Here is a 12,181-nt window from a genome sequence, read left to right as displayed (position 1 = left end):
GTATCTGATTTGTGGTAGGGATCAGGCTGTTCTTAGAGCAGGAACAAAATGTGCTTTGGGGAGAACCCAAGTGAAGAAATACAGAAAAAAGCTGAAGCAGCAGCCAGGGTTACAAGTTTCTCCATATCCCCAGTGCCTGGCACAGGGCCTGGCTCTGAGTCGGAGCCCAGGCAGAGTGTGCCCATCTGATTCCCAGATCACTGTGCCCTGGAAACCCTGATGTTTACCTTCCTGGGGTATTTGTATGGAGCAGTCACCCTTTTCACATGTTCCTGGAGTTCCCGCGTTAGTGCCTCTGGGTCATGAGAGGAGTAGGCTGGAGTAAGGACTATAAATGCCTTTACCACCTGCAGGAAAACAAAATACCCAGAAAAGATCAGGCCTCGTATAACAACTCTTTTCTCCTTAAGTGAGCCTTGAATAAGTGCCTACATTTACCTTTGCACCATGAAAGTTCTACTAGTTTTTTTTGGGCACAGCCAGTGACACAAACAACATCAATTTTTCTTTTACTGGCCCTTCCAGGTGTGACTATTAGGAGGATTGACCTTTCTGGGATGATTTCAAACTCCTACCTCTTTCTCAAATTACTCCCCATACTTGGAATGACACCATTTGAAGCCAACATTGCTTCTCTTAAGAAGGAAATATTTTGGAGAAAAGAGGTTCATAAACTCCTAGGGCCATTTTCTTCCAGATTTTCCTAATGAGAAAGGTAGGTAGGCATGAGTTTGAACAGGTGGGATTGAGGAAAATGCAGGCACTTTCAAGGGGAACTAGGTCTTTGGGGGTCTGCATGGATGAACATTTGCAATCAGCAGACCCTGAACTGCACCACTTCTGTTCCAGACATCCCAAGGGACATTCTGCACCTTGGGTCTCTCTGCCCACAACTTTCCTGCAGGCTGTCTTATGCCAGGCAGGAGGAAGTGTCCCAGACTCAAGCACAACATACATAGTTTCTGTTAGGAATGGAAGGTCACTTGGATGCTTATTAATTCCAGCATTCCTATCTGTTAACAGTATTCTATTAAAGGGGTTGCTCACTGTCCTTGCATACTTCCCACAGGGAGGAAGGCCACTATCATTTCATGTTCAGACAGATATGCTTTTAGAAAGAGCTTCCTCTTACTCTTACTACTGTAACTACGAAATATTTGTTGGACACTTTTTTTTTTTTTTTTTTTTTTTAAGGCAGAGTCTCACCCTGTCGCCCAGGCTGGAGCTCAGTGAGGTGATCTTGGCTCACTGCAAGCTCTGCCTCCTGGGTTCACGCCATTCTCCTGCCTCAGCATCCCGAGTAGCTGGGATTATAGGCGCCCACCGCCACGCCCGGCTAATTTTTAGTATTTTTAGTAGAGATGGGGTTTCACTGTGTTAGCCAGGATGGCCTCGATCTCCTGACCTCGTGATCCACCCGCCTCGGCCTCCCAAAGTGCTGGGATTACAGATGTGAGCCACCGTGTCCGGCTCATGTGTTGGGCACTTTCTACACACCAGACTCAGTTCTAAGCACTATACATGGATTAAGTTTGAGCACACAGCCATTTGTCACAGTCCCAGTTAACTCACGGCATACAGAACTAGGCATACGTTTGAGGTATGATTTCTTCAGCACATCAATGGGACTCCACACCTCCCTTATTATACATTAATGGCTTTGGATTTTAGAGGGGAATCACTTGGCCAAGAATGGCTGGCTAAAATGCAGATTCTCTGGGCTGCATTCCCAGTCATCATGATTTGGTAAGTGTGACTTTAGGTCTACAAATCTATATTTTAAACAAGAATCTCAGATGATACAGTTGCAAGCAGTCCAAGAACCAGACTTTGAGAATCTCTCCTGTGGTCCTGATGCTTCTGAGAATGCAGGCTGATGTTGCACTAACTTTCAAAAGGTAACTGTTGTGCTTTAGGATTATGTTAGATGTAAGCCAGTGAAAAGTACCTAAGTCTGCCTGGAAGCTGATCTTTCCCATAATATGCATTCTTCTGTGACCCACAGAAAGACTTCTCCTGGCCGGGCACGGTGACTCACACCTGTAATCCCAGCACTTTGGGAGGCCGGGGTGGGTGGATCACCTGAGGTCAGGAATTTAAGACCTCCAGCCTGGCCAACAAGGCAAAATCCTGTCTCTACTAAAAAAAAAAAAAATTAGCCAGGTGTGGTGACAGGTGCCTGTAATCCCAGCTACTGGAGGGGGGCTGGGGCAGGAAGATCACTTGAACCTGGCAGGCGGAGGTTGCAGTGAGCCAAGATCATGCCACTGCACTTCAGCCTGGACAACAGAGCAAGACTCCATCTCAAAAAAAAAAAAAGGATTTCTCCTATGAAAGCCCAGTTTATTAAATTTGGCCCATCTTTCTGGTATATCTAGGTCATTTTGGATACATGTTCTATCCCTCTTAGGTTACAGCCATCAGCAACTATTACTGGTGTGCTTGCTATGTCCTCATCTGCAAATAGAAAAGACTTTTTATTAGACAGGATGGATAACAGAGCCTGCACCTCCCCCTAAGAACTCCTGCCCCATAGCCAGCCTCTTTGGGATGCAATTGTGTCTATTTAAAAGCAAAGTGTTGGTGTTTTCCCATTATGTCCCTTTAGAGAGTAATTGTATCTCTAAAGACATGAAGGCAACGTGTGTCTGATGGTGGCATTTCAACTTTGTGGCACATGGATGGAGGTGAAATACAGGACAATCTGAGCCTTCCTGCTTGTTCTGCTGGGTGCTAATAGGTACAGAAGCAGGAGGCCATGTTCTTGGGTGCACTGGTTACCTCTCCCCTGATGGGGTCTGGGCTGCTGACCACAGCCGACTCCAGGACAGCCGGATGCTCTGCCAGGGCACTTTCCACTTCAACAGGCCCGATCCGGTAGCTGGAAGGGAAAAACAAACTCTTCCAAGTGGGCTTCCCTCAACCCCCATGAAATTTCAAAGGGAGGAGGAAAGTGCAGACAGCTTGACCTTGAAGAATTGATCACATCGTCGTTTCTTCCCATGAACCAAAAGTAGCCATCCTTGTCCATGCGAGCTCGGTCCCCTGTGATGTAAAAGTCCCCTTGTTCTGACGCAGCTGTCTTCTCAGGATTGTCCTGAAAGACAAATACAACCCGTGAAGGACCCTCTGGGAACAACTGCTAAGGCCAGTTACTGCCCCAGTAGCCCCCTGTAGGAAGCTGGAGACCACTCAACAGAAAGTTCAGCAGTTCCTAAAGTCCCGGCTGCCCAGAGTTCCCCAATGGACAGGGAGTTATGGCCCTGTTTAGTTGTGGGATTTCCCTCTTTCGATTGGAATCAAGCTGCCAGCAAATGGTTAAGGGCAGTCACCCACCACCATCCTTAGAAGGGGGTCTAGAAAGCATAGTTGAAAGCAGGAGGGTGGGCACAGGGCCACTGGCTGTGTTTTTTAGGACAAGAGAACACACGAATACTCTTTGTGCTCAGGAATCACTGAGGGTAGAAAGTGAAGGGCTAGGCCGGGTGTAATCCCAGCACTGTGGGAGGCTGAGGTGGGTGGATCACTTGAGGTCTGTAATTCGAGACCAGCTGGCCAACATAGTGTAAACCTGTCTCTACTAAAGATAAAAAAATTAGCTGGGTGTGGTGGTGCATGCCTGTAATCCCAGCTACTCGGGAGGCTGAGGCAGGCGAATTGCTTAAACCTGGGAGGCAGAGGTTGCAGTGAGCTGAGATTGTGCCACTGCATTCCAGCCTGGGCTATAGGGCGAGGCTGTGAGATTGTACCACTGCACTCAAGCCTGGGCTACTGTAGGACGAGATTGCAGGATTGTTCCACTGCACTCCAGCCTGGGCTATAGGGCAAGACTTCAAGTAGGAAACAAAGGAAAGGAAGGGGAGGGGAGGGGACGGGAGGGGAGGGGAGAGGAGAGTGGGGAGGGAATGGAAGGGAAGAGAAGGGAAGAGAAGGAAGAAAAGAAAGAGAGAAGAAAAGGGAGGGAGGAAAGGAGGAAGGGAGGGAGGGAGGGAAGAAGGAAAAGAAAGGAAGGAAGGAAAGAAAGAGAGAAAGAAAAAGAAAAAAGGAAGGAAGGAAGGAAGAAAAGAAGAAATGAAGGAAAAGAAAGAAAGAAAAAGAAAGAAAGAATGAAAAGAAAGAGAAAAGAAAGAAAGAAAAAAGGAAGGAAGAAAGAAGGAAAGAAGCAAGGAAGGAAGGAAGGAAAGAAAAGAAAGAAAGAAAGAAAGGGAGGGAGGGAGAAGGGCTCACCAAAAAGCTCATTGGTGTGGGGCAAGAGTAGAGGAAAGAGAAAAACAATCAAACTCTGATTCTCAAAGTTTCAAAGAAAAAGCTACTACTCAGCAATAAAAATACATGAAACCACACAGATGACTTGCAGAAACATCATACTGAGTAAAAGAACCCAGACAGATAAACTGGAATAGTTTGTGATTCCATTTACATGAAGTTCTTTTTTAAAAATGCAAAATTATTATATACTGACGACAAACAATGTATCAATTGCTGGGTCTGGAGTGGAGAGGATTGCCTGTCAAGGGAGTGAAAAATGTTCCCTATTCGACTGTGGTGGCAGTTACACAGGGGCGCACATGTGTTAAAAGTCATCGACTTACACACTTAACATGGGTGAATTTTACTGTAGGTAAATTATATCTCAATTCAACAAGGACCTTCTGAGAAAAAAGAAAAAATATAAGCTACCCTAAAAATACATCTAACACAAAATCTCTGAGACGTGTATGGAGAAAACTTAAAACTCTACACAACATTAAAGAAGATATAAATAAAGTGAAAGAAAGACTTAATCGGCCTGGTGCAGTGGCTCATGCCTGTAATCCCAGCACTTCGGGAGGCCAAGGCAGGTGGATCACCTGAGGTCAGAAGTTCAAGACCAGCCTGGCCAACATAGAGAAACCCCATCTCTACTAAAAATACAAAAACTAGCCAGGTGTGGCGGCAGGCGCCTGTAATCCCAGCTACTTCGGAGGCTGAGGCAGGAGAATCACTTGAACCCGAGAGGCGGAGGCTGCAGTGAGCCAAGATCACACCACTGCACTCCAGCCTGGGTGACAGAGCAAGACTCTGCCTCAAAACAAAACAAAACAAAAAAGACTTAATTAATAGAGATGTCAATTATCCCTAAGTTGTTTTATAGGCAATACAATTCTAATCAAAATGCTAGCAAACATTTTCCAAGGAACTTGACAAGTTGATTCTAAAATACAAATGAATGAGCAAAGGGCTAAGAATAGGTAAAACACTTCTAAATAAGTTGAATAACAAGGTTAGAGTTGTTCTCCCACATGTGAAGACTTATGGTAATGCTTTTGTGGATAAGACTTCATGGTATCAGTACAGAGACAGAGTAAGTGATCAAGGAAATACAAGAAAGTGCCAAAGCCTATGTATGACTATATCAAACTTTTAAAAAATGATATATTTATTTGAGATGGAGACCCACTCTATTGCCCAGGCTGGAGTGCAGTGGTGTGATCTCAGCTCACTGCAACCTCTGCCTCCTGGGTTCAAGCAATTCTCCTGTCTCAGCCTCCCAAGTAGCTGGGACTACAGGTGCCCGCCACCACACCCAGCTAATTTTTGTATTTTTAATAGAGAGGGTGTTTCACCATATTGGTCAGGCTGGTCTCGAACTCCTGACCTCAGGTGATCCACCAGCCTTGGCCTCCCAAAGTGCTAGGATTACAGTCGTGAGCAACCACACCTGGCCTATATTAAACTTTTATATCTGACAAAATCAGCATGACAGATAACTGGGAAAAGGAGGATTTATTCAATAAATTGGCTTTTCATATAGAAAAAAATAAAATAGACCCCTATCTCATATCATGCATACGTCCACCACAGATGGATTATAAACTTAAATGTCAAAAGCAGAATTATAAAACTATTGGAAGAAACTATTGAATATGTGTATTTTCTACCCCAAAGTTGAAAATGATTTTATAAGACACAAAAAGCACTATCCATAACATTTAAAAACTTAATGATTTGATGACATGGAAATAAACGCTTCTGTTCAACAAAAATAGCTTAAAGAAAGTGAAAAGATAAGCTACAACCAAGGAGGAAGATGTTAGCAACTCTTAAAACAAACAAAGGACCGATATCAAGAATATATTAAGAACTCCTATAGGCTGGGAGTGGTGGCTCATGCCTGTAATCATAGCATTTTGGTGGGCTGAGGCAGGTGGATCACTTGAGCCCAGGAATTCAAAACCAGCCTAGGCAACATGGTGAAACCCCATCTTTACAAAAAAAAAAAAAAAAAAAAAAAAAAAAAATTAGCCAGGTGTGGTGGCGTGTGCCTGTAGTTCCAGCTACTCAGGAGGCTGAGGTGGGAGGATCACCTGAGCCCAGGAAGTCAAAGCTGCAGTGGCCATGATTGTGCCACTGCACTCCAGCCTTGGTGGCAGAAGGAGACCCTGCTTCCAAAAAAAATTGTATTAAATAGTTGCATAATATTTCTCTGTGGCGGTGATATTATGCATTTGAACAAATTCCTGGATTCTTTTTTTAAAATTTTTTCTCTCTTCTTTTTCTCCTTTTCTTTTGTTTTTTTGCTTTTGTTCACAATGCTATAATATAATCCTTTACATAACTAATTTCTGATATTAGAAATTTAGATAGTCCCTCCACCTTTTTTATCTGTTATAAACAGCCAGCACTATAACAAATATTTGTGCATTTGACAATTTGTTTCCCTAGGAAAATGAGCACATTCCTTATATGGGATATACAGTTGACATGGGCATATTCATTTAACTGACGTGCAATTTCAGCTAAATGGGAATGGCCAACGTGAATTTGAAATGTTTATGTTTATTGTAGGGGGAGAATGAGCTTAGCTTATCAAAACTCACAGAACAATTTTGGTCTGAGATCCTCTATAATAATTTTCACATGTTTCCTGATTCTCACGAGGAGATTTAATATTTTTCTCTTAATTAAGAATGAGCTGGGCAGGGCACTGTGGCTGATGCGTGTAATCCCAGCACTTTGGGAGTTGCCCGAGGCGGGCAGATCACTTGAGGCCAGAAATTCCAGACCAGTCTGGCCAAGGTGGCAAAACCCTGTCTCTACTAAAAATGCCAAAATTACCCCGGTGAAGTGGTGTGCACCTGTAGTCCCAGTTACTCGGGAGACTGGAGCGCGAGAGTTGCTTGAGCCCAGGAGGTGGAAGTGCAGTGAGCCAAGATCGCACCACTGTACTCCAGCCTGGGCAACAGAGTGAGAAGACACTGTCACAAAAAAAAAAAAAAAAAAGAATGATCTGGAAAGAAAACTAACTGTTGGTACAGGTGACGGAAAGAAACAGTCAAAAAAACTAAAGATTCTTGTCTAGCAAATAACTTTTCAAATTACTTTAGTACACTCAGTGGAACAATCTCACAACCAGAAAGAAAGTGTACAAGTGCAGTAAGTACCAGAGTCCTGCTCCACACTAAGTACCAGAGTCCTGCTCCACACCGAGCGGCACGAAGTCGACAATAAATAATGAATGAATGCATTTTTTCAGTGGGGTCAAAGATTTACTATTGCTTCCAAGACTGATTAGCAGAAAATACATTAAATGTTAACATGATCTCAGCTTGGCATGATTACTATGTTGTGGGTTTTTGTAAGTTTCTGTGATTTTAAACAAAATAAAGTAGAAGATTATTTCTCTTGTAGTGGCAGAAAAACCACTAAAATGCAACATTTTGAAAAGAAATGGACTGATTTATTTCTGCTCCTTCTAATTCTGTAGCTGATTGACAGCTTAGTAGACACATGAGATGGCATTTCTATTAAACAGTGGCTCTCAGGCTTGACATTCGAATCGCCTGGGAAACTGATCCACACCATCAGAAATGTTGATTTTAATTAAGCTGAGGTGGGGCTCAAGCATCAGCAATAACTGAGGCTTGCCAGGTGTTTCTAATGCACAGCCAGGTCTGAGAGTTTTATAGAGAAAGCTGTGAAGAAAAGAAAGCCCGACATAAACACCAGCCAAGATGAATACAAAAGAGAAGCAGTTACTGAATTATCCCAGAAACTTGGACTGAAATCCCAGGTTTGTGCCCTGCTACCAAACCACAAAGAGAATCCTGAAGACAGCTCTGACACAATAGTGCAGTTTGACCTTTATGTATTTATGTATTTTATTATTATTATTATTATTATTATTATTATTTGAAACGGAGTCTCGTTCCCTCGCCCAGGCTGGAGGGCAGTGGCATGATCTTGGCTCACTGCAACCTCCCTGGTTCAAGCAATTCTCCTGTCTCAGCCTCCCAAGTAGCTGGGAATAGAGGCGTGCGCCACCATGCCTGGCTGATTTTTGTATTTTTGGTAGAAACGGGGTTTCACTATGCTGACCAGGCTGGTGTTGAACTCCTGACCTCAGGTGATCCACATGCCTCGGCCTCCGAAAGTGCTGAGATTACAGGTGTGAGCCACTGCACCCGGCTGCAGTTTGACCTTCAGAAGCTCCTTTCCTTTACTGTACCTCGATTTTCACCTCATTAAAACAACGGTGCTGCCCTCATGTCATGTTTACGCTTTCAGACACACCCACGTTTAAATCCCATGTCCTGCCTGTACTAGTTGCATGATGCTGGATAAGTCACTTCCCCTTTGTAGTAGCTTCCTTATCAATAATAGTCTTCCTTATCAATAACAGAACTTTATTAATAATAGTAGCAACCTGCCTCATGCAGTCATTGTAAGGATTAAACAAATAGATATTTACAAAGTAGTAGCAACCTGCCTCATGCAGTCATTGTAAGGATTAAACAAATAGATATTTACAAAGTGTGGTGCACAATGCTTAGCACACAGTCACTGTCATGAGAACGGCTGTTCCCCATCTCTTACCAAATAGCAATTGAAGAAACAGAAGGGCCGGGTGGGTCTGATACGGATGGCAACATTCCCCTCTTCTCCAGGAGGCAGGACGTTGCCCTCATCATCCACAATCTGGTAAGGAGATCATCACAGAGGTGCATACATGAGTGTCTACACCCTGGGCCCCTCCAGCAGCCCAGCAGCCCGTGCCAGCCAGGACTGTGTGTCTTTCTCCTCTCCATGCCAGGCCTTGCCAGAAGTTGGGGGAGGCTGCTACCTGCACATCGTAGGGTGGGGACGCCTTCCCCATGGATCCAGACTTGATTTTCATGCCTTTTGGATTGGCACAGATGACAACCTGGGGAGAACGCAGTACAGATAAAGAAGAGCCTTTCCACTTAGCTTCTTTCCTGGGCCATGCCTGTCTCTCACCCTGCCTGATAACTCTTTCTCTCATCCTCTTTTTTCTCCTGCCTCACTTTCTTCTTTCTTTCCCTTCTCCTCTCTCCATTTCTCTCCGTTCTTCCTCCCTTCTTTCTTTTCTTTTTTCTTCCTCCCTCACTCCTTCCCTTCCTTCTTTCCTTTCCTCTTTCTTTCCTTTCTTTCCCTTTCCTGTTTTCTTCCTTCCCTCCTTCATTTTCTTTCCTCCTTCTTTTTTTCATTCCTTTCCCCGATATTTCATTCTCCATTTTCCTCTCTCCTCCCTTCTTCTTTGTTCCCTATTTCCTTCCTTCCTTTCATCTTTTTCCTCTTCCTTTCTTCCTTCCTTTCCTTTCTCTTTCCTTTATTTCCTCCCTCCCTTCCTTCTTCATTTTCTTCCTATTTTCTTCCCTCTTTCTTGCCTGTCTTTCTTCTTTTCTTTCCATAGTTAGCAAACAATTATGGGGCACTCCAGTGGGCACTCAAACCTAAAGAACTTAACCCATCTCTAAGCCAAAAGACTCAGTTGATCCCCAGATCTCTTCCTAGATGACTACAGAGGACGCTGCTTAGAATCTTGGACTCTGAACAGTGACAGATGTAGACTGTCTTGGTGGAGACAAACAATGCCTTCAGCAGTGAGGGCTGGTTTGCTGGCATGGTATAATTGTAAAAGTACTTTAAATTACCTTTTTTTAATTTATAAGTAGTGTGTGTGTGTGTGTGTGTGTGTGTGTGTGTGTGTATTTCAATAGCTTTTTGGGTATGAGCGTTTTTTTGTAACATGGATGAATTCTATAGTGGTGAATCCTCAGATTTTAGTGCATCTGTCACCTGAGTAGTGTACATTATACCCAATACGTAGTTTTTTTACCCTCATGCCCCTCCTCTCACCTTCTTCCTTCTGAGTCTCCAAAGTCTTTTATACCACTCTGTATGTCTTTGCATCCTCATAGCTTAGCTCCCACTTATAAGTGAGAACATATGGAAATCAAAAGGGAAGGAAAGCTGATGGAATTTTGTTATCAGCTTCTCCCCTGGGGGCAGGGTGGTCCCTGAGAAGCCGGAGAGGCAGGAAGCTCTCGAGGGTACCTGGGGGGTGGGGACCTGGGGGGTAGGGACCTGGCCCCTCCAGCACTCACCGTTTCAGACTGGCCATAGCCTTCATACAGCTCCACACCGGTCTGGCGTTTCCACTTCTCTCTCACATCAGGGTTGAGGGCCTCTCCTCCGGTCAGACAGTGCCTCAGGCTCTGAAACTGGTACCTTTCTCAGGCAGGAAAACAAGGCCACCTATGTCAGGATCTTCATACCACCCCGCCCTCTTGTGCCACTGCCCAGATGCAAACACCACAGGCACTAGAGGGTAGATGCCCCTGCTTTTTAATCTTCTCTAAGTGAGTCCACCCACTGGCTTTGCAACCATGCTCCTCATGGACAGATAATTTTTAAAAGATCCATCCTATCTGAGTTTGAGATAAAATCAGAAGCTCATATAATAGGTTTTGGCATAATATGGTGAGTTCCAGGTAACTTGGCCAAAATAATTTAGTTGGAAAAAAACTGATTGATAATAAATTGGTTAGGACAATAATCTGATTGAAAAGGACAGATCAATTAGAAATTGAAAAGATAGGCCAGGCACCATGGCTCACACCTGTAGTCCCAGCACTTTGGGAGGCCAAGGTGGTCAGATTGCATGATCTCAAGAGTTGAAGACCAGCCTGGTCAACGTGGTAAAACCCCGTCTCTACCAAAAAATACTAAAACTTAGCCAGGTGTGGTGGCACATGCCTGTAGTCCCAGCTACTTGGAATGTTGAGGTGGGAGGAAAGCTGGAACCTGGGAGGCGGATGTTGCAGTGAGCTGAGATCATGCCACTGCACTCCAGCCTGGGCAACAGAGCAAGACTCTGTCTCTAAAATAAATAAATAAATAAAAATAAAAGAAAAAGGAAAAGAAAGGAAAGAAAAGAAAATTGAAAAGATAAAAATTAGCCCCCTAAGAATCCCAAAAATTCCTACAGATATTAATTATGTTGCAAAATGCCCTCTCTGTTCAACAAATCATCCAAATTATAAAAAAAATCAGTGATTGCAAGTACATTTTTAATCTTGGAGGAGAGGGGAGATCAAATTGGCTTGATTAAGTTACTTATTATTACCAAAGAGCATTCAACGACATTGTTCTTAACAAGGTACTTGGAGCTTGCTTTCAGCCAAAATCATCATGTGGAGATGCACACATCAGATCAATGAATGGGATGATTTTCTTACATTGGAGAAGAATTCACTTTTAGAAGCATGTAAGAACTCCCTCTTTTGGACACTTGGTGGGTAGATTCATGTGATTAGGAAAGATGAGAGGACGACTCCTCATGACTTGGGGGAGGACAAAAGAGGGAGAATAGGTCAGGGTTGGTGGATACTGAAGGATGGTGGGCCTCTCTCCATATACCCCCGCAACCAGCCCTGTTCTGCTAGAAGATGTTGCTTTGGCTTCACCCAGGATGGAGCCATCATCAGTGCCTTGTCCCTTTCTCTTGGGTGCCCAATGGCATGTGCTCAGAGAACAGTTGGCTGGGGTTAGTCTGAGGCTGAGAGTTGGGGCATCTACTGCAGTGTGGGCTTGTTAGTTTCACCACACCTGAGGGCCCTGGCCACAAATCGCACTCTATAGGTGGCTAACAATTGTCCAATCATTTCTCTCGCCTCACAGAAGTAGCAGACACACTGCTGACAGAATAGCCCATGGGTGTATGGTGTGAGGAGAAGCCTATCTCAGGTGCTAAAATTTCAATCTGCCTTAAATCTATTTAGTTCCATCTGGATGCAAATTTTGGGGGGCCAGAAGCTTGTTCTTGAGGGGCATCTGTGAGATTTACAGGTATGTTGACTTGTCAATGTGTATGTGTATAAATGTGTGTGTGAGAGAG

General features: G+C 44.1%; 1 protein-coding gene across 4 annotated transcripts in view; it reads right to left on the bottom strand.

Moving 5' to 3' along the window:
* Window positions 1–12,181, bottom strand: part of ACSM5 (acyl-CoA synthetase medium chain family member 5) — a 35,993-nt gene that overhangs the window by 5,352 nt on the left and 18,460 nt on the right. For all 4 annotated transcript variants that reach the window (XM_024349794.3, XM_054668296.2, XM_024349795.3 and 1 more), the window contains exons 8-13: window positions 10,389–10,512; window positions 9,104–9,184; window positions 8,857–8,958; window positions 2,970–3,097; window positions 2,782–2,881; window positions 228–347 (exon numbers count right to left, since the gene is read on the bottom strand). In XM_024349794.3, the coding sequence (XP_024205562.1) occupies window positions 228–347; window positions 2,782–2,881; window positions 2,970–3,097; window positions 8,857–8,958; window positions 9,104–9,184; window positions 10,389–10,512 (655 nt within the window). The remainder of the gene's footprint in view (window positions 1–227; window positions 348–2,781; window positions 2,882–2,969; window positions 3,098–8,856; window positions 8,959–9,103; window positions 9,185–10,388; window positions 10,513–12,181) is intronic.

The sequence above is a fragment of the Pan troglodytes genome, chromosome 18 (assembly GCF_028858775.2).
Source record: "Pan troglodytes isolate AG18354 chromosome 18, NHGRI_mPanTro3-v2.0_pri, whole genome shotgun sequence".
Classification (NCBI taxonomy): domain Eukaryota; kingdom Metazoa; phylum Chordata; class Mammalia; order Primates; family Hominidae; genus Pan; species Pan troglodytes.
This window is presented reverse-complemented; position numbering and strand designations above follow the sequence as displayed.